The sequence below is a fragment of the Pectinophora gossypiella genome, chromosome 18, assembly GCF_024362695.1.
Source record: "Pectinophora gossypiella chromosome 18, ilPecGoss1.1, whole genome shotgun sequence".
Taxonomy (NCBI): Eukaryota; Metazoa; Arthropoda; class Insecta; order Lepidoptera; family Gelechiidae; genus Pectinophora; species Pectinophora gossypiella.
The window spans coordinates 688,833-710,659 of record NC_065421.1 but is presented as its reverse complement, the minus strand read 5'-3'; the positions used below and the strand labels follow the sequence as shown (position 1 = coordinate 710,659).

Genomic DNA, 21,827 nt, shown 5'->3' with positions numbered 1-21,827 from the left:
GTTTGTGTGTGTGCGTGCGTGCGTACGTGCACGCGTGAGTGCGTGCGTGCGTGTGAAAGACAGCGATCACCCCAGCCCTCCGATTAGTAAACATAATATAAACACTTTCTCTTTTGACCACGGTTCAGCTGGACGTGCTGATCCGCTACGTGGTGGAGGAAGCCGAAGAGGCGGAGCGCGAGGGCGGCGTGGAGGCCATGCGGCGCCGCATCGAGGCGCGGCTGCCGCTGGTGCTGCGCTGCTGCGCCACGCCGCACGCGCTGCTGGCCGCCGCACTGGCTGCGGCGCGGGCGCACCCGCTGCTGCTGCTGCTGCTCTACATGAAGGTGAGCACACTTATATTGGAGACGAAACCACAGACAAATTGTGTAAAAATACATATAGGATTGTTTAAAAAAATAGTGACCGGCACATTGTTAATACCAAGAATAAATATAAACTTGCCTTACATGTCAGTCGTATAAGATTACTAATCTTTTAAGGGGGAATGTATACGTTTTTACAATAAGATTCCCAATGACATTCAGTATTTACACAGTTTTAAGACAGTTAGTATATATGCATCGTAAGACTTCAGTGCCAAGAGTTCCACCATAATTTTGATATGTTATCATCGGTATAAATACTTTTGCATTTGGTTTTCTGGTTACCGGTTTTTTTTTTACCTTTTTGGGTTTGCTCTTGGCCCCAGACTTGCCCGAAGGCATTGACGAGGCCTAAGATGGAGCGAGAAAGTTGCAGTAAACTGGAAGTACCAGTCTAGTAATTCAATTAGATAATTTCTATCTGCGAGGAACTATAATTGGCCTTCTGTGTTTACCATAAGATGCTACGATGTTAATTATAGCTGTTGTTTCTCCGAATATTAAATAAATAAATAATTTAATTAGTAATCAGTAACTGTACGCATTCTTGAGTCCTTTATGGTAAAATTTGTGAAATGTTTCGGTTTTTATTGAATAAAAGGCAGTGTATCAAATGGAAATAATATCAGCGTTTTACCTACCAATAAAACGCTTATTAACTACTTACCTCATTCGAAGCCTAAAAGTGAGAGTAGCATCCCTATCTTTCCGTTCTGCAGCGGACATGACGTCAGTTTTACTCGAATTATCAGGTTCACATTTCTCTCACCAGGTGGCGATAGTCAACATTTTGAATAACGAAAAATTGTTGCCTCATTGCGTTCGAACTTGTTCCCAGGCAGGAATAAAGGTAGGCTTCGAATGAGGTAAGTAGTTAATAAGCGTTTTATTGGTAGGTAAAACGCTGATATTAACTCACTTGACCGTCATTCGAAGCCTAAAAGTGAGACGTGTTTGTTATCGCCTGGTGAATGTTTTTATTTATAATGTGGGGTAGATATTTAAAACCGCCAATGTGATTATGTGACTGATTAAAAAGGACTACGTTGTGAATGTCATGTGATTATATCAAGAACTACAACTCATTTTTATATTCATTTTAAAAATGCGACTACGTTGTGATTGTGTATATGTGTTTAAGTGCTTTGTGACAAAAACGGAAATGTATTGCATCAAGCCCCAAAGGTCTTTTTAGAATGGAAAGAAAATGAACAGTGTAAACAGTGTAATATTTTTACGTAACTTATCACAACTTTAGAATGTAAAGGAGACATATGTAAATAAAAGATACAAATTGATGTGGTATATTTTATTTTCTTTCATACCCAACAACATTAACAACAAATTAACAACAATATGTATAGATACGAAACAAAAATAATAAAATTATATTAGTCACCATGAAACTTAAGTTTATTTCGAATTGCTTAGCACAATAACATTTTGAAAATAATTAAGTAATTAAATTATAAGAATCATACACTGTAAGAATCATATGTAGATAATTTATTTAACTTAGATAAAGGATGCGATCTCAATTTGCTATGGCTGTGAACATAGCCGACACCACATTAGTTTGAATAGGAACAGGATGAGGTCGTATCTCGCGACGATAATGGTTAAAGAATACTTCCCGGGAACGCCAGTTTCCTCGTATCAGGATTTCATCCACTGGGAAGTTGAGTACCCAGTGCTTTGAAGCTACGGCTGGGCGGACGCTGCCGGCGCTAGCCTTGATACCCGCTTCCGACAGGACGCTCCTCACCCAACTGGCTATCACCGACTGAGAGGCGGCCTTTGCTGGACCACACACGGTTAAAAACAAGTTGTTCGCCTTACATATGGACCGCTTCTCCTCTGATAGGGCAATTACACGTTTTATCCAGTAAACAGAGTCAAGGGCTGGTTGACTGTTATTAGATGTCAAACGCCAACCCGACTGTCGCACATCTCTTTTATCCGTCTTTGACCCAAATATAGGCCACATAATTATTTGGTCATCTGAAACAGAACAATGGTTGTCGTCAATGGCTAACAGAGTCAAGTCGTGGACTCTACGACCAGAACAGAGTAGCAATAGGATAGCCGCTCTTTTTGAGCATTGATAAAGGTTGTTTGTATCGGGATTATTGCGTGTAAGCCATGAGATAAGCACATCCGTGTCCCAGATAGGTGGTTTGCTAGCTTCCTTTGGTTTTTGTGAAGCTATAGACTTTAAAGTTTTTTGTACTAGAACATGGGAACTTAATCGATCAGACATTTCGGGGTTACAAAGGGTGGACACTGCCGATTTGTATACTAAAATAGTACTGTAGGAAAGTTTTTCAATTTGATATAAATCTGTCAAAAATCTTGCTAAATGAGACCCAGATGGATTATAAGAATTAGTTACTTTGTTTAAGACACACCATTTTAACCATTTTGTCCATGCATTATGATATGTTTTAATAGTCGAATTGCGCCAACCTGATTTAAGCAGTTCCTTTTGTTGCGGTGTCCAATCTGTCAGGCTGGGGGACCACCCCCACATCTCCATACTTCCAGGGTCATCTCGTGGACTTGTGCCGGTGGTAGCCCGGTCGACGTGTCCACCAGCACTCGACGAAGGCGTCGTATGGTGAATGGCGGAGATAGGGCACGGTTCTTGATGTCTGGTCTCCAGAACACTTTCTCCCATATTGGAACTACTAAAAGGTACACTCCCCTCGCTGTATTCAGGTGTGCCAGGACCTTGGGTATTAGAAACGGAGGCGGAAAGACCCACGCTAGTGGGAAGTCCCATTTGCGACTGAATGCGTCGTGATAGTATGCATTTTGGTCGTTCCTGTCTAGGCTGACGTAACGTGGAACAACATGTGCCGAGCTGGACGCTAACAGGTCTATAAAAGGTGTTCCCCATTTTCCAAAAATTACACACGTTATTTCTGGAAGCAGATACCACTCGGGAGGTGCCATATGACGGGACAGGCGATCTGCTTCGCTGTTCAACTTTCCGGGAAGGTGATGGGCAACCAGGTGGATTTGGTATTTGTCGAGAAGAGCAAAGATCTCTCTCGTTATCTTCATCAGGTTTAAAGATTTCGACCCGCCTTCCTTTTTGATGTAAGAAACGACCGTCTTGTTGTCGCTTTGTAGCATCACTGATGACTTCATTAGGAACCGAGACTGATCTTTTATGGAATAAAATACTGCGAGCATTTCCTTCACGTTCGAATGCAAATTGGTCTCGTGATCCAGCCAGGGACCAGACATTTCTATATCGTCTAGGCGAGCGCCCCAGGCTACTCCCGACGCGTCTGTCGTCAAGAAGTGATTGACTGGTGGGGCGTGTAAGTGGGATTGAAGAGAATGATTTTTTAACCACCATTTCAACTCTTTTAGTACAGGCTGGGGGACTAGAGAACGGTGACAAGAATCTAATTTTGTCAGACATTTCTGAAACTGTAGAAGGAAGCGATGGTTCAGACGACCTCGTGATACCGGAAAACTGGCAAAGTTTAGAAGGCCTATTAAACTTTGAATTTCTTTTAAATTCGCAGTTTTTCTTTTTAGTATAGGTACTATTTTGTTCTGCAGAGATTTGCACTTTTTTGGAGGTAGCCACTTTAAGCCGTTCCAGGGGTCCCAAAGAATTCCGAGAAATTCCAAACTTTGTTGGGGGGTCAATATAGACTTTTGAAAGTTTATTTGCCATCCCAGCTCTTGTAGGAGTAAGACAGCTTCCTGAACGTGTTGGATTAGCAAATCCTTGTTTTGATTGACGAGTAAGTGGTCGTCGAGATAAGTTACAATGCGAATTCCCTTGTCTCTCAGGATTTGTGCAATCCAATTTGTTAGCATTGCAAACACCTTTGGAGCCGTCGCTAAGCCAAACGGGAGGCATGTCATTTCGAACATGTTTTTGTTGTATATCAACCGTAAGAATCTTCTGTGCGTTTTGGAAACCGGCACATGAAAATAGGCGTTTGACAGGTCGATCTTCGCGAGCCAGTCGTGAGGTTGTAAGAAGTCTGGGATTTTTTGCATGTTTATTAACCGAAACTTTGACACTATGACGTAGTTGTTCAAGTTCCGAAGATTGAAAATGGGGCGCATGGTCCCGTCGTTTTTGGGCGTTAGAAATATAGGGGAAATGAAACTTGGGGAGAGCTGCGCACTCTCTAGAACTCCTGTGTCTATCATCTCTTGAATTGCTACCGTCATTTGTGGAGAAATGGGGGTGATCAGTCTCCGTTTTATACTTTCTGGCATGCAAAGAGGAGGCTTGTGTCCAAATGGGATTTTGTAGCCTTTTATAATATTCATTAGGGGTTCCGGGGCCTGCAGCTTCTCCCAAGTTTGGACGTAGTGGGCTAAACGACCCGCTACGTGCGACTCGTCCGAGTCAGAATTTTTTAGGACGAAAATTATTCTGATTCTGTTGCATGTTTTTAGGTTGCCCACGGGCTTGACCATCATGCTGTTGTATAGGCTTCTGCCGCGAAGCTCTATAGTCAGGTCTAATCATCCTGATGTTCTGGTTTTGCGGAAACCGTTTTGCTTGTCCTGGGTAAATTTGGCTAGATCCCTGCGGAGGATAGTACATCGGAACAGGTATAGACCCTTGCGTAGGGAAATACAGTGGATAGACACCTTGCGCAGGTGGGTTATGATAAGCAGGACGAGCGTATTGTCCTTGAGCGCCTTGCGCCGGCAGTTTGGGATAAAAAGGGCCAGCTTGCGCAGCTGGTCTTTTATGTGATGCATTGCGATTAGACCAAAATATTTTACCAACACCACCAGCTTTTTCAAGCGTAGAAGACAATAACTCTTTATTAAAAAGAAAGTCGCAGGTAGGCGGGATTTTACGCAAACTTGAACGTACAAATTTATCTTTTACGTACCGTAAAATACTATCGCGCCTTTGTTCAATTATGTCAGCTCGATGGCCACAAGAAAGCTGAAGAAGGTCAGTTGAGATTTTATTATATTTACCCTCAACAAAAATTTCGTTAACCTTGTCCTTAAGTGTTGATGCAGATAATTCATTAGACTCGGATGCCCATGAAATGAGCGACTGAAGACCAGCCTGCGTGGCGTCTCTCTGCTTTAGTAAAGCTTGCGTTATCGCCGCGTAGCTTCTCTCAGCAACAATTAAATTAGAAAACCTATCGAAAGGTTTTATTTCGTCATTACACTCGAGTTCTATAAACCCGGGGGTAGACGTGTAACTTTTTTGGACTTCCGAATACCTGACGTCGCCCCACTCCGGCGTGTTCAAATGTTGAATTGAATTTAACAAATGAAGATGTTCTCTAGAAGTTTTAGAAATGGGAGGTTGTTTTAACACTGTACTCAGAGGCAATTCAATATTTGAACAAGATGCTTTGTTAGGCTGTACATCGTCATCGGAAAACAGTTCACCGCTAATGTTGAGACTGACTTCGTCGTCATCCCTTTGCTCATATGCAGGCGCCTGATATTCAGGATAATTTTGAAAAGAGTTAACGGTCATAAATTGTTGAAAACATTCTTGAGCAAATTCACGCAATTCTCTACTCGATTTTTTGCGTTTACTGCCTTTATGGCCCTTGCCAGGAGCCTTACGCTTCCTACTGTTGCACGAGGTGCCAGCAGGCGCCTCGTTACCCGCCCTAGGGAGATGAATCGAGTTATCTTCGGATTCGGATGACGAACTAGAGCTACTGCTCCCCGAACCACTCATATTACGAACGGTAACACCGTTTACAAAATATGTATTAATATAATTAATCACTTACCAAACTTGTTTAGCAGAATTAAAAATTTTGAAAATGTAAAAATATAACTGACTTTTTAAGTTCTAACCAGATAAGAAATATAAAGAAAATAGAAGCAAGTTTGGTTAGAACTCGTCCGCACAGTTCGAAAGATAAACCGCCAATGAGGCAACAATTTTTCGTTATTCAAAATGTTGACTATCGCCACCTGGTGAGAGAAATGTGAACCTGATAATTCGAGTAAAACTGACGTCATGTCCGCTGCAGAACGGAAAGATAGGGATGCTACTCTCACTTTTAGGCTTCGAATGACGGTCAAGTGAGTTAATACAGTTGGACAACTTCTTGTGCTTCTTCGGTTTTGGGAAGTCAGAGTTGGTTATTCGCGGGTATCAGAATCCCTTGTGCCTCGTACCTAATAGAACTGCGTACATACATAAACTCACGCCTATTTCCCACCGGGGGTAAGCATAGACTATAGAATTCCATTTGCTTCGATAATAAATAATAAAATAATAATAATAAAAATCTTTATTCGTTTTAAACATTTTTTTAATGCTAGTTGACCCAAGCCTTTAAACTGGGATAGTCTGTGTTAGGAGGCTTGGCCCTTGACACACTTCCCTTGCTTCCTCCACATTCAACCAACCGAACAGAACTAACTTTGCGATATTTGTTTTTTACTTTTGTTTTTACTTTTTATTTTGTGGTTGAATAAACTTATTTTATTTATTTATTTATTATTTATTTATTTCTCCCTCAGGTTCCGAAGATCCTGCAGCTCCTCAGAGAGTGCGAGGACCGCCCTCCGACGCGCGCCCTGCTGCAGTGCGACCCCGAGCTGGCCGAGGTGGCGGCGCGCTCCACCAGCGCCACGGACCGCGTGTCCCACACGCTGCTCACCGCTCTTGCTGCGGCCACGCATGCTAACCATAGCTCACACAAGTTAGTATAGTTAGGCTGGCCGCATAATACAGGGTGTTAGTGACATCGTAACAAAAACTTTGAGGGATTTTTTTTTTGTTTACTTATTGTAGATTTGCCGCAGATGGCATTTACTACTTGGCCGGACAAATGGGGAGCGATGAAGGCTCTTACCCGATACAACGTTTAAGACAACAGGCCTGAGGGTGCCCAGTTGGGCTCGAACCTCGGCTGAGGGTGTCGTCGGTTGAGGGATGATTCAGACCATGACTTTGAGTTGACATAAAAGTATGGAACGAAAAATAATTATAAAAAAGCACTGAAATTTTCATGAATTTTCCGACACAAAATTCCACTTGATATCAACTCAGAATCATGGTCTGAGTCATCCTCCTCAGTATTCGTTACGATGTCATTAACAACCTGTATATGGGAAACTTACATGACTAATTGAATAGTAAATGAACTTCAGTATAATATGTTACGGTGCTAATAACAAGTGTTTTTGCTGGTGTTTCCTTCGCGGGTTGGACAGTTTGACATGCAGTCGCTTCTGTAAAAACCTGACCTGCGAAATCCCCAGGTTAGGTAAGCGAACCTCGTGAAACGCTATAACGGGATAATTTAGCTAAGGGAATGGTGCTAATGAGCGTTGTTAACTGGACTATGATGATGGTGTATTTTGTTAACTGGGGGATGATAATGATAATAAAGTTAATTGGGGGATGATGACAAATGTTAACTGGGGGATGATGATAATATATTTATTGATTGGGGGATGATGATAATGTTGTTAACGAGGGGATGATGGTTATGAATTTTAATCATATTTATTTACTTTCACAAAAAGTAATGCCATTGAAATACAACAATACGTTCTGTGAGAATCTGGTGCCTGATCCAGGTATGACCCTGTATCTAATTACCTAATTTACTACTATCTGCGTATTGCGAGAAGTTTCTCAGTATCATCGTACGTCTGAATGTTGTTAACTGGGGCATAATGATGATGAATTTTGTTAACTGGGGGATGATGGTGATAAATGTAGTTAACTTGTGGATGATGATGATGATAAATGTGGTAAACGGGGGGGGGGATGATGATCGTGAATTCTGTTATTGTTTTTTTATTCGTTACAAACACAGAACACAATGATTATTTGTATGACGCCCCCAGGGCGTGGCGCATGGAGGGCGGCGTGCGCGCGGTGTGGGGCCGCGTGGCGGGCGCGGGCGGGCGCGCGCTGCCGCTGGCGGGCGCGCTGCTGCGGGGCGCGCGGCCGCAGCGCCACCACCACCACCACCACCACCACCACCACCTGCTGGCCGCCGTCGAGATGCTGCCCGACGACAAGCTCTTCGCTGCCGACACGCTGTCAGTACACACACCTACACCGTGCCACACCCCGCACACTTCATACGAAACGCCTCGTTTTACACACACTACACATTGATCGTACATGCGCATCTTTACGTTGGTCTAACAGTAAGCTCGGTCAGGTGTGAGTACTAAGTTGATCTTGCAATGGGTGTACCTCTGACTACTCCATTTGGGATCATCATCAGCCCATTAACGTCCCCACTGCTGGGGCGCGGGCCTTCCCTATGGATGGATAGGGAGATCGGGCCTTAAACCACCACGCGAGCCCAGTGCGGATTGGTGGTTATTAACGACTGCTAATGCAGCCGGGACCAATGGCTTAAACGTGCCTTCCGTGTATGGAGGAGCTCGAGATGAAAACTTTTTTTTTTGTGGTCACCCATCCTATGACCGGCTTTTGCGAAAGTTGCTTAATTTCAACAAACTCAGACCGAGCGCGTTTACCGCTGCGCCACCGAGCTCCTTCGTTTTACACAAACACTGCACATTGACGTTATCGTACACGCGCATCTGTGTGTGTGACGTGCGACTCCCCTTCCGATAAAGTAAGACCGAGGAGGGGGAGTGAGGTAAACCTAGCTCAGCCGCTAGTGGGGAGCGGAGAGTTTCCGTTCTGTATGTAGTATTATTCCTTATTCTATGACCATGTCTGCTCTCTTCCATACTTTATATAATTTAGCATGCTCCATGTATGAGTAGATGTCGCTACTTGTATCAATTTGAGATATTAAAAAAAATAGCTGGAAAAGCGGTTTTTGGGCCGCACTTACGCCTTACTGTGGCAACTTTTCTGATATGGCAAAAGATTTTCTGTTTCACGTAATTTATTATGTTTCTCTCTCTATGCTTTTACTAAGCCTATCTTTACTATCTGTCCGTTCCTCGTTCTAACTTTTTAAAAGACTGTATATTATTGAACCATAATAAGTAAGCCAGTTGAAATTTTCCCAGATTATATATTCTTATGGTGGTTTTGTCAACAAATAATAAAAAATAAAACCAATTTTTTTTTTATTAATGTCACCTGTGTGACTGCAAAAATGCTGATCGAAATTCTTTTTGAGGACCATTTGCGAATAAGTTATTTTCCGCAAGGGACTTTTTTGACCAAAAAAGCTTTTGAGTACGTGGTTTTTAACCTGGACTGTTGAATTTCAGAGACGAAGTCCACAAGATCCTGGAGTGCTTCGTGTGCATGGCCAAGCAGTCCATGTCGCGCGACGCGGCCGTGCTGCACCGCGTGGCGGGGCTCCTCCGGCGCTACCTGGCGTGCCGGCCCGCGCGGGCCACCGCGCTGCTGCACGCACACGCCGCCACACTGCAGTACGTATGCTTCACAGCATCACGCCTGTATCCCCTCGTCTATGCCCAATAATGACACAAACCCGTGGTCCAGTTGAGCGTCACGATCCGAAGGTCCCGGATTCGAACTCCGGTGGCGACAAATCACAAAAATCACTTTGTAATCTCTAGTTTGCTAAGGACATTACAGGCTGATCACTTGATTGGCCGAAAGTAAGATAAACCGTGCTTCGGAAGGCACGTTAAGCCGTTGGTCCCGGTTATTACTTAGTTGTAAATAAACTAGTCTTCTTGAACTGAGAATAGTACCCCGCTAGACTAGGGGTCGACGATCTACTAGTGTCACGTTGGAAGCTGTATATATGCGTCGCGCTGTGTAAACTTCGATAGCGCGTTTCAGGACCGCATTCAATGCTTTGCGCGCCATCTGTTGGTTATGGGCGGTACTAGCTGGTCAACTAGTTGGGTCCGCTTCATATAGTATACACACCCAACAATAACTATTGTACAGGCGTCGTGGTAAACCTTGAAAGATATGGGGTTACAACTTGGACGTTTGCCAGAGGGACTGGCCGGAGTACGCACAGGACTGCAAAAAATGGAAAGACGATAGGGGGACTTTTCAAATTCAAAATATTTATTTCGGAAACTAGTCCATATTTAGTTAGTAACAAAAAGCTTAACCTAGTATTAGTAACAGATTCGAAAGACGACAACATAAAAATAAACTATAAATCTCTTGGGTTGTTTGAATATTTTGTATGATAATATTAAAATATATATTGTATGTTTCTTTGTGGTTACACTAACTCACTTTGAAAGTCATTTTTTTCTGCGCATTTCGGCTTATTAAGTACAGTACACTCACTTAAGTTATTCACGGAACTGACTCGTTTTCCTGACCTGAATGAAATGTCTCATCACTAATCGTAAAATTGACAGCTAGCCACAGATTAACAAGAATTTATGATGTCAACTTTTTTATGTGTGGTTTTGTTTGATTTTTGGTTTTACATGAAAAAATGTGTTTTTAATAATTATTTTACGTTAATTTCACATTGAGCTAAGAAATCATACATCTATTGAGTGCTACGGATGTTATTAGAAGAATACTTTGCGTAGTTTAGGTGAAATTCGAACATTCTTTGTAGTAACAGGTTTGTTTACCTTTTATGAAGATCATTTTTGAACGGACTATACATGAGGCTGGCCCGAATCACCGAAGCCCCGGGTAGCTATGTAACCGCGTGCAATCGCACCCAGTGGCTCAGCAGCGGCGAGTCGTACCGGTCCACCACCAATGCGCTCATGATGGTGTTGGGGCTTTTACCCAGCAGTGAGATCTTGTGGGCTAGATTATATTAGAATAACTATTGGTACTTAAATAAATAATGGCCCCGATTCCTGCAGACACCTCGTAATTTTAAGTTATATCTGTCATTTTCTTATCCGCTTAAAAGGAAAGGGACGGATGACTGTTAATTTTCGAAGGAAAGAATAACTCGGGCGAATAAAATGGGCATCTTGCTGGTATGCAACCCGTTTGACGTGTGCTGTCAAATTAATTCTGTCGGGTTATTGGTCAATATAATATTTTGGGAGGGTTTTTTAAATTCATAAAATTGACGTGTGTTATGTAAGTTTTATGCCTGTCGATTATCCGTCCCTTTCCTTTTCGGCGGATAAGAAAATGACAGGTATAACCTAACATAAACTTAGAGTACTGGTATTGGCACCATAGTGTATTGTCGACGTTATAGGTCGATCCCCGCTCTGAGCTCCCTGAACGCGGCGGAGGTGTCGACGCCCGCGTCGGCCGCGCCGCCGCCGCACGCGCTGCTCGCCCTGCAACGACGCTCCGGGGACGATGAAGACCTGCACTGGGTGCTACAGGTATGAACTTCGAACGCCACGTACGCGCTTTTTTGAAAAACCTCTTTTTTTCTATTAATTCCAAACTGGGGGGTACAAGCTGTGACCAATTTTTTTTTATCTGGAGTAAAACTAGTGTGTCCATTTGTGAGGTATCTTTTCTCCTAGCTTTCGCGAAATGACTGTTACTTGTCTAGCTGAGTGAAACCGTAAAAAAATATAATAAGAATCATAAATATAATAAGAATGTGCTTAAATAATGTCAATGTGGTTTTTGGTGTTGGTCTAACGTCAGAACCAACACGATAGTAGAGGATTGTCACGACAGCTTCCGTCCCCAGGAGCTGGAGGCGTGGGGCTCCCGACGCGGCGGCGCGTGGGGCGGCGCGGCGGGCGCGGCGGCGCTGCTGCGGGCCGCCGCGCCGCTGGCCGCCGCCGCCCACGCGCCCACTCGCGAGGCAGCGCTGGCGCTGCTGGCCAAGCTGCTGCCCGCCGTGCCCGACACCAGGCCCGGTGAGACACCACGTTCAACTCCGAACCCCACACACACAATAGCCTACTTTCCAACCAGTCAACTCAGTGATTTTTGTTTTTTACACCACTCACCCATGCTTAGGAAAACTCACAAAGAGAAAATTAAATCGAAAAAATATTTAAAAGGTGTTATCTTAACGATCGGTTACCAACCCGCAGTGGAGCAGCGTGGTGGAGTATGCTCCATACCCCCTCCGGTTGATTGAGGGGAGGCCTGTGCCCAGCAGTGGGACGTATATAGGCAGTTTATGTATCTTAACGATAACTTGAAATCCACGTGTAACTGTAGACTTATCGGTCTAAGAAGTATTAGTACTCAGTAATCTAGATAGATGGCGCTAGCGTCGACTTAATGACGATACGTAGATCGGAAGAATTTCGCATAGACAGGAGGAGGACCCGGTGGTGTAATGGTTAACACACTCGTTCTGGCTTGACAAGAGCTATGAGTTGAAGTCCCATCCGAGACAAAAAAGTTTTGATTAATTTTCTCTTCATCAGTCAATTCAGTTACTTTTTTGCTACATGTCAAAACACGAAATCTGCATAAAAACACACACTGTGATGTCGTAGAAAACCATGATAAAATGTCGGACTTATTATTACGTTTCCTTGATTATACTGGACAAAAAACTATAGCATTCAAATAGCCGAAATTACTACTAATTAAATGTAGCGGACACAATCAGTTCCACATTTCAGACCCTTTTCAGTACAGCTTATTCTCTCCATCCTTCGCCAACACCACATCTCAGACGATTATAATATAGAATATAGAGTAACGAATAATATAGAGTAACTAGCGACCCGCCCCGGCTTCGCTCGAGTGCAATGCTGAGGAAAAAATAAAATTATTTACGACATCACATTAAAAACCTTAAAAATAACAGTATTTCTACACTAATGGATGTTATTATACATATAAACCTTCCTCTTGAATCACTCTATGTATTAAAAAAAAACGCATCAAAATCCGTTGCGTAGTTTTCAAGATTTAGGCGTACATAGGGATATAGGGACAGAAAAAGCGACTTTGTTTTTTACTATGTAGTGATGAAGATGGAAAAAATAAGCAACTATATCCTAATCCTTTGTATATTCCACCCAGGTCTACAAGCAATCCTCGAAGGCCTGGACTCGACGCAGCCGGAAATAGTACAGTCAGTCATCGACAAGGTGCCAGAACTGATCGTCGGCATACAAGAATACGCAACGAAGATCTTGATGAAAGTGTTCGAGTTGGGGGTGAAGTCTCGACACCCGGTCGAGCAGTGCATCGCCAAGTGCGTCACCACTATCAACCTGCACCGTGGTTGCTAGTGTTCAGTCAACATTGACATGTGGCAATATCTGACTTGCAGCAACCTGTTCATAGTGCTGGAGGAGACCCGCAGGTCGCTAGGCGTTCCTGATGATAAGTGGAAGGTTTTAAGCAAGAGATGGGAGCATCTCACCAGGTATATAGCTCAGAAGTGCGCAGTTACTTCGCCCTACGCTGGGAGGACGGGGCATTAGTATGAATAGAGCCAATAGACATTTAATCAGCTTAAGTCATTTGCTGTTTGCCACCGACTTTTATTATTAATATACCCTTCCATAACTGGATGTTAGTGACTCCATACTGAATACTGAGGGGGATAATACAGACCATGATATCAAGTGGAATTAATTAAAACACATAGTAACGGGTCCTTACCAGAACTAAATGAAATTCCATTTCAAATTCAATTTTTTTTTTGAAATGATGGAATTTCCTATCAGATTTTTTTTTGAAGATTTTTTTATTATTTGCTGTTCCTTTACTTTTGCGTCCGAACATTCCACTTGATATCAACTCGGAATCATGGACAGAATAATCTCTCAGTTTTCGTTACGGTGCCACTAAAACTGTATACAATTTACTCCTTGTAGGTACAGTTTATTGGACTGAATGGTTTTATTTTTGTGATTTAAATCTAGTTAGTGTTAGAAAGAAACAATAATGAATAAAAAACTGGATAATCAATTGTTATCTTTACGAAAGTGAAATCAATAATTTAAGAATACATAATTACTATTCCGATAAATATGTTGTATCTACAATACTATGTTTCCCTTTTTAAAGCTTTTTCACTGATGGAATGTTTTGTTCCTATCTCGAATTCTCGATAGTCTACCAAAACCTTGCTAAGGTTACCTCACTGGATACAGTATGTTTACTATTAGAGGACTTGTAAATAACTATAGTGAATAAGTTGTAACATAATAACATGCCTTTATCCCCAATGGGGTAGGCAGAGATGTTTAGTATTTAATTCACACCCTCACCAGTAATATGGTGTAATGAAATGTAATAAAGTTTTGCAATGCAATATTGTGTTTTAATCATTATTATCTAATTATATTCTACAGTTTTCTTGTGTATTGTGTAATACATGCATACATTACGCCTGTAAACTAAGTATATTTTTTTTGTGTATTTTTTTGTAAATATGTGTACAATAAAGTGTTTTATTATTATTATTATATTTAGTAAATAAATTATATTTGATTTGACTTTTTAGAACAGTAAAAAAATATAAATTGAAACAGTTTCCATATAATATTTTATTACAGTTAATTATTTATATCAAAATCTCAATTTGTACACAATAAGTACTAGCATTATTACAATAAAACGAAATCTTGATAAAACAGAAAAATAAATAATTTGTGAAATTGCGACTCAAGCACCAACACCACACTTTAAGCAATACTGTCTGTCACTCAGTCCATCACCAGTTGACCAATTTGATCATCGACTCATCATCACCAATCATTGGAGCCGAGGTCTGTGAACATTTTGTCCTTAATCTTTGGTTTGGGGTCTTCTTTTATTTTCGTCTCCACCGCTCCAACTTGACCTAACATGTACTCCAGTTCTGAAACAAATAATTTATTAAGTATTTATAAATACATAAATACTGACATACAGTCATGAGCAATATAATGTACCCACTTTAGGACTCTGTCGCACTAACATATTTGACATTTAGTGAGACTTATAGTTCAATTTGTCAAAAAAGTTAATGTGACATGGTACCAAAGTGTATACATATTAATGCTTGTGACCATAAATAGTACTCTTGGCAATATACTGATTTTCCTAGATTAAAAACTGCCTATTTCTCCCATCAGGTGTCGCTCCTGATTAGTGTTTTTAAATTTTGACAGTTCCCCATACTATTTGAGTAAACAAAACATTATTGTTTTGGTTATATTTTTACACTATAACCCTTTGTGTAGTGTTTAACTGCAAAATCATAGTGTAATGTTTATTACCCAAAGGTTACCCAATCAAAACTGCCTTTCTTTTTCATAACCCATCCTTCAGACATTGCTCCACATTTTATAGCAATTTATCACGAATTTTAGCTGGATAGCGGAGATGGAGAACTGACAAAATTTAGGAACACTTAACAATGTTGTCGCCTACACTTGAGCTTCTAGTTTTTATGTTCAATCACTACTGGCAAAATAAATAGTATAGATTGTAGCTTTATATAATATAAAGGTTTCTTTTTTTTATGCCTGGTTGCAGAGACCTGTCTTCATATTGTTGTTGATTGCAGCAGACACCAGTGTTATTTTATAGGTACTCCATAAAACAAACATAACACTAGAAGACTTATTCTGCCGAATGCACGTAATTTATTACGATTGTACTAGTAAGGTTAAAAGTACTACAAGAACAAAATAGCCAACAAGTGAGGGTTGGTGTTCAATTCTTATTACAAATAAGCTTTTAAGGTGGCCACCGTACACCACCACATTGCTACCAGACTCACCATCACACGTAAGAGCAGTTCCCCTCAGTTCGTGGGGGCCAACAAACTGCTTCTTCAAATCCCCCTCGAAATAAATGAATACACTGGGTAGGTTGCTCTCAGGAAAGTTAGGGATGCATGTCTGAGCCACTGCCTTCAAGAACTTTGTGTATGGGAACTTGACTGCAAGAGCTCGGAGGTGCTGGTTCAGTAAGGCACATTGCTGGATGCTGTAAGAAAGATGTACTTATGCTTAGTTCTTTCTAAGTTAGTTCTTCCTCAATCACTTAGTTCTTCCTAAGTCACTTAGTTCTTCCTAAATCACTTAGTTCTTCCTAAGACACTTAGTTCTTCCTAAGACACTTAGTTATTCTTGAGTAACTTAGTTCTGTCTAAGTAATTTTGTAACATCTGTAGATCATTAAATTGACAAGACAATATTTTTTTCTTTCTAGATGAGAATGTAGATGTAAATATGCCTTCATGAATATAAAAATAAGCTTATACATTGTTTTAAGTTTACGCGGTTATTATCATAATTAAAGCACATAAACGGGAGTCTCAATTCCCCATTTAATCGCAGTAAGAACCCGTTATTATGTGCTTTAATTATAAAAATAAGCTTATTTTTAAGAAATTTTTATGCATCTAAATTAAAGTATATTTCATAAAGTTACTTTTTTCTATACTAAAGTCTAAAATCAACTTAAATAAATAGAATAAATTAACCAGATTTCTCAATATATTAAAAAAATTATCAGGAATTGATGAAGTCTTAGGTACATACCCCTGTTTGTACAAATGTAGAACTACCCAGATCCCATCCCCAGCCTTGTTGACTTCCTGTATGTAGTCCTGTCCAGAGATCTCTCGCACTTCAACAAATCGTGGTCGCTCTGCCAATCTCCGCAACTCTGCTATCCTCTTCTGCCGGTATTGTTCTATTACTGCTTCGTCCTCTGAGTCTTCGAGCTCATCTAAACCGTCCAGATCCAGTTCGGACAGCTGCTTATCTTCTAGAATTTCAATTACATTAATATTTGTAATTAAAAAAAAAAACTAAATGATATTAATTACAATACTTTTTTTAGGAATAAATGTAGGTCTTTTAAATGTAGGTTGAAGATAATGTAATTTTAAGACCATTTAATCATAAGGTGTACAGATGGTCCATAAAAGCGACAGGTGCAACCTAACCTAGATATGAAACATTACTAACTTTCAGCTGCTTTCTGCTGGATTGTCTGCTCGATCATGTTCACGATCTCATCCTCGGAGATCTCCTTCTCCTTTTGAGGTATAATCCCCTTCGCACGGAGAACATCGTTCCATTCTGTATCCTCATTGGGGTTCTAAAAATAATCATCAAAACTGTCCGTAGTAAACGCCGAAACTACATTTATTATAACATAAAGATCAACTGCACAAGTAGCCTTACCTGCATATTGAATAACTGCACTTGCTTTCAGTCTAATTTAGTCAGAATTTTAATTATTTTTCCAAGCGAAATATGATATGAAATCAGCGAACGATGACAAATAGCATGTAGTCATGTAGCAATTTGTTTTAGCAGTCATAAAATCACTCACGAAGTCAGGAGGTGTATTCTGATACCACACCACCCATCTACTCTTGATTGCAAAATATAACTAAAGAAATGGTGGCTGTGTGAAAAGTTATAATTTTTTTACATACTATGGTGCTACAAAAACTCTTATCATATTTGACAGTTAAGAATATTTGCCAATAGCAGGGAAAATATCAAACTTATACACAATTTTATAGCGCTATCTCTTTTCCACATATACCTTTAAGCTAAATAAAGCAATTCACTAGAGATGCTATTATTATTCCAGCATTTCCAGAAATATTTTGTCGGAGTCCACGTTGATGATGATGGAAATGATGGAATATCGATTTAAAATGTGCATTTTGTGATAATGATGATGAATGTAGTTTGTAAAAGTGGTACATAATTAGATTCGGGAGGGAAGATGGAATGTTCTCTGTTTAGTACTCTGCAAATTTTATAAAAAAATCAAACTAGACTCTTAGAAAAATTAGAAAAATGGAACCATATAAAAACTATAACACGCACGCCTAGCCAAGTGCAAGGCGCAGTGGGCGCAGGTCTTTGTGCAAGGCTAAAGCGCAACTCTAATTTTGACAGATGACACGTCTTTTTTTACGGAAAGTTGTCAACTTGCGTCGTGTTGGAAAAATTGCATGTCGCTATGTTCAGTCAAGTCAGTTCTCGAAATAAATAAATTGAATATGGCTGATATCGAGGGACATAAACATCTTGAAAAGAATTACCATGAGGGAGAAGGTAAATAATGTTCAAATATTACTGTGTAAGTCGCGTGCGTGGTGGTGTGTGGTGTTGACGGCTGTATCGGTGGGCCGCGCTCTCACGGGCCCCTTACCCTCGTGTTTCATTTGTGACATTGAAGCTGGGTTCTTTTTATAATTGCTGCCTGGATTCTGGTGCTGGGTGGCGAGGGCAGAAGCGTGGTTGCCGCGTGAGGTGTCTGTGTGACCGTATTGCCGTCTGATGGTTGTGGATATGACTGGAGGCGCGGACAGGAGCCTCACGCCAGGTATGGGCTTTTTACAATGTTTTTGTTGTAATTTTTTGGTCGATAGCTGCGCGGGAGACGAGGTGCGTGGTGTCAGGCGCAGTCATTATGTTTGTTTGTATGTTTTTACGTTTTTTGTTTTTAATGTACTTTGTACTGTATGTACTGCTTTGTCCAAAACGCGCATTCTTATTAGGACGTCACTGGTAGATGTTATTGTTATGATGACAAACAAAGGCTGCCTTAGCACATTCTCTATTTTATTTTGCAATGTTATGACAACAGTACATTCATCTCGAGAATGTGTAAGATTTTAAACTATAGACATTCATATTATGATGAAACTTTTACAAACATTTTGCCAATGGTACTTATTTTTAATTTTTCTTTCACTCACCTTTAGCATAAATAAATAATTAATCCCGACCTTGAGTCTTATCATCTTGTCTAGTACATTCTCTTATCTCACTAACCATGGCAGTGCTTATAATTTATTATGACTAAAAGAAATAATTTAATCTAAATAACTTATTTTTATGCTTACTTACATCATAATTGAACTGTGAGATGTCAACAAAGTTGGTTATTATTTCAGTCAGTTTCATCATAAAATTAAACAAGGTAACATAGGTACCTTAATATAATAATATTTTAAAATGGTTTACATTTTCCATTGTATAGATTGTGTTATATGAACGTTCCCCCTCAAGCTGTTATTTTATTTTAAAAGTCATGCATTATTTTTTATAAAAGTATTTTAAACAAAAGAAAATATATTGAAATAAATAAATCAGAATAAGGGAATAATAGGATCTCTCTCTCTCTCTCTCTATTTAAGAGATGCGCTCTTGTCGGTGGAGTAATAATAGGATCAGAAGAAGAAAAAGAGAAAAAAGTATTTAAACTTCAACTTTTCTAATGTGTACAAAATTCTTATTAGGTACCTTTTTAGAACTGTACTGTTAAATAGTATATTTAACACACAATCCACAATAAACACGACAGGTGAATTTATGTTGATATATGCATAAGGTATCATTAATCGTACATTCGTACCACATGATTAGTAGGTTAACGTCTACCGTACACTGCTGTAGAAAGCATGTCACTTATGCAACTGTAATCACTGTTAATCACCTCTTTATGGACAGACTTAATAAAAAGATAATCTACAGTTTTTTTTTAAAGTATATTTTTTTCCGCATTTAGGTACCGGTACCTTTATTTATCTTAAAACTTCTCTTTGTATCCATGTCACATAAACATAAGCTCATAACCATTGGGGTAGTCAGAGGTACGATAAGCTACAAAAGTCCAATCAGTTTCTTGCAAAGTAATAAATTAACTGGTTGCACTTAATACCTCCTGGTTACATGTCGTTTCAGTAATAGACCAAAAAAACCTACGAAAACATAAATTTTATAAATATGACAACTAATAAAGTTCATATTTTCACCACGGTTTACAATTCGCTGGGCTCAGTGGCTGAACTTTTTCTGTTCTTTCTTTGATTGTACATCCATCACAAGAACTAATTAAACTTACGCCTATTTCCCACTGGGGTAAGCGGAGACCATAGAAATTCCATTTGCTTTGATTCTGACATACCTGAAGTACATGAGAAGTTATGATTCAAAGATATATATCATAAATGTTACGTGCATTTTATAAACTTTTAAAACAATTTATAAACATAATAACCACTATTATACAGTGAAAGTGGAATGTGAGTAAAATAATTTGTTGTCAGTATCAATTAAGTGAATTAAGTTTTTACTGCTTTTATTTCAATGAAAGACTTCCAGGCTACGTTCCCCAAAAATAACATAGATGACGTTGTACAGATTTAACATGATAATCCTGACATCCATGACACAGGCCTTTGGCCTACTATGGATGTCGGCTGCTTAGTTAACTCACGGATGTACAACAACCCCTTGTCTGTAAAGTTCCCTGTATTCTACTGTGGAAATGATACAGGCCAATGGAAATAGATTCATCAGCTATACTTAATGCATGTATGCATAAAAAAAAGGTAAAAAGCATTGAATAATAATTATCAGATATTTATCAAGAAACATAATTATCTTGATAATTTCGAACCCTGGCTGTATGTACTAGTTTTTTCAATAATATATATATATATATATATATATATTAAAAAAATACCTATTTTCGCATTGCTTGGGTACATCATTATTCAAAATATAAATTAATATAGTATATAATAGTATATAAATAATTGTTGCTTGATATTTGCATCAGATATGGTACAGAATTATGTTGCTACCTATATTGCTTCTCTTTATTTTGATCAGAATAATAATGATTATTAAAATCATCATAATTATTAAAATGAAACTTATTAAAATCAAAAAATAATTAATATTAACATCAAAATAAAAGTATAACATATTATTTTTTGTGCAATTAGCGTTTTATTGCTCTATTTTACTTTTTCACCTTTTTGTTCAAATACCAATTTGCATTCAGGCACTTTTGGGTATAGAAAATAATAAAAATTAAGTAATACACACTACAATAGCAATGACTAATACTCAGGTATTTTTAAAATTGGCGTCAGCAATCTTGCGCACGCGTGTGGGCGGGGTTTTTGAAAATAATCACATGTTTAAGCCATTGTTGAAAAACTCGTAATAAGTAGTTTCTTTGTATTATATTGTTTGGTATTTCTACTCTGTTCTTAGATCCACGAACAAATGGATCCAATTAAAATGCACAAATCTAGTATGTACTGCCCAAAAATACATACATAAATGAGGAGCTCGGTGGCGCAGCGGCAAACGCGCTCGGTCTGCGATTCTTGAAGTTAAGCAACTTTCGCAAAGGCCGGTCATAGGATGGGTGACCACAAAAAAAAAGTTTTCATCTCGAGCTCCTCCGTGCTTCGGAAGGCACGTTAAGCCGTTGGTCCCGGCTGCATTAGCAGTCGTTAATAACCACCAATCCGCACTGGGCCCGCGTGGTGGTTTAAGGCCCGTTCTCCCTATCCATCCATAGGGAAGGCCCGTGCCCCAGCAGTGGGGACGTTAATGGGCTGATGATGATGATGATGACATACACAATATCACGCCTCTTTCGTGTTGGGGTAGGCAGAGACCACTGCAATTCTATCTAATTCTCTACGGAGATAGGTTATCTGCGACCTGGTGACCCTCCCCTGACATAAAAACTGGATCCGCTCCTGCTAAGTCCCAATAGCCACCTATTGACCCGGCACAAAACCTGGAAACCTCGTGATATCAGTATCTGTGATCCAAACATGGATTCAAATTCATAAACCCCAAACTCAAACTGGGTTCAACCAACCATGCGACGCAAATCAG

At 39.9% G+C, this 21,827-nt stretch overlaps 4 protein-coding genes across 7 annotated transcripts in view; 2 read left to right on the top strand and 2 right to left on the bottom strand.

Annotated features, from left to right (window-relative positions):
- Positions 1 to 14,467, top strand: part of LOC126375227 (integrator complex subunit 1) — a 54,226-nt gene extending 39,759 nt beyond the window's left edge. Inside the window, exons 30-36 of the mRNA XM_050022122.1 lie at positions 129 to 326; positions 6,867 to 7,048; positions 8,205 to 8,402; positions 9,567 to 9,731; positions 11,471 to 11,603; positions 11,924 to 12,095; positions 13,225 to 14,467. Coding sequence (XP_049878079.1) covers positions 129 to 326; positions 6,867 to 7,048; positions 8,205 to 8,402; positions 9,567 to 9,731; positions 11,471 to 11,603; positions 11,924 to 12,095; positions 13,225 to 13,436 — 1,260 coding nt within the window. The 3' untranslated portion in view covers positions 13,437 to 14,467. The remainder of the gene's footprint in view (positions 1 to 128; positions 327 to 6,866; positions 7,049 to 8,204; positions 8,403 to 9,566; positions 9,732 to 11,470; positions 11,604 to 11,923; positions 12,096 to 13,224) is intronic.
- The window catches only part of LOC126375344 (ATP synthase-coupling factor 6, mitochondrial), a 153,017-nt gene that overhangs the window by 51,596 nt on the left and 79,594 nt on the right, over positions 1 to 21,827 (bottom strand). The window lies entirely within an intron of this gene.
- Positions 14,679 to 17,488, bottom strand: LOC126375321 (viral IAP-associated factor homolog). The gene is made up of 5 exons (XM_050022263.1): positions 17,340 to 17,488; positions 17,121 to 17,253; positions 16,689 to 16,917; positions 15,923 to 16,131; positions 14,679 to 15,016 (listed from the first exon to the last, which is right to left on the bottom strand). The coding sequence occupies exons 1-5, from the start codon at positions 17,343 to 17,345 to the stop codon at positions 14,904 to 14,906; spliced, it is 690 nt and encodes a 229-aa protein (XP_049878220.1). The 5' UTR covers positions 17,346 to 17,488; the 3' UTR covers positions 14,679 to 14,903.
- LOC126375263 (atlastin) overlaps positions 18,070 to 21,827 on the top strand; it is a 46,014-nt gene continuing 42,256 nt past the window's right edge. Inside the window, exons 1-2 of one of the 4 annotated variants that reach the window (XM_050022190.1) lie at positions 18,070 to 18,230; positions 18,409 to 18,501. In XM_050022190.1, coding sequence (XP_049878147.1) covers positions 18,456 to 18,501 — 46 coding nt within the window. In that variant the 5' untranslated portion in view covers positions 18,070 to 18,230; positions 18,409 to 18,455. The remainder of the gene's footprint in view (positions 18,231 to 18,408; positions 18,502 to 21,827) is intronic. The other 3 variants (XM_050022192.1, XM_050022189.1, XM_050022191.1) reach the window with 3 other exon arrangements.

Coding starts and splice junctions, on each gene's coding strand:
- LOC126375321 (XM_050022263.1), bottom strand. Junction 16,132..16,688: donor CTACATTTGTACAAACAGGG/GTATGTACCTAA, acceptor TCTTTCTTACAG/CATCCAGCAATGTGCCTTAC. Junction 15,017..15,922: donor AACTGCTCTTACGTGTGATG/GTGAGTCTGGTA, acceptor TATTTGTTTCAG/AACTGGAGTACATGTTAGGT.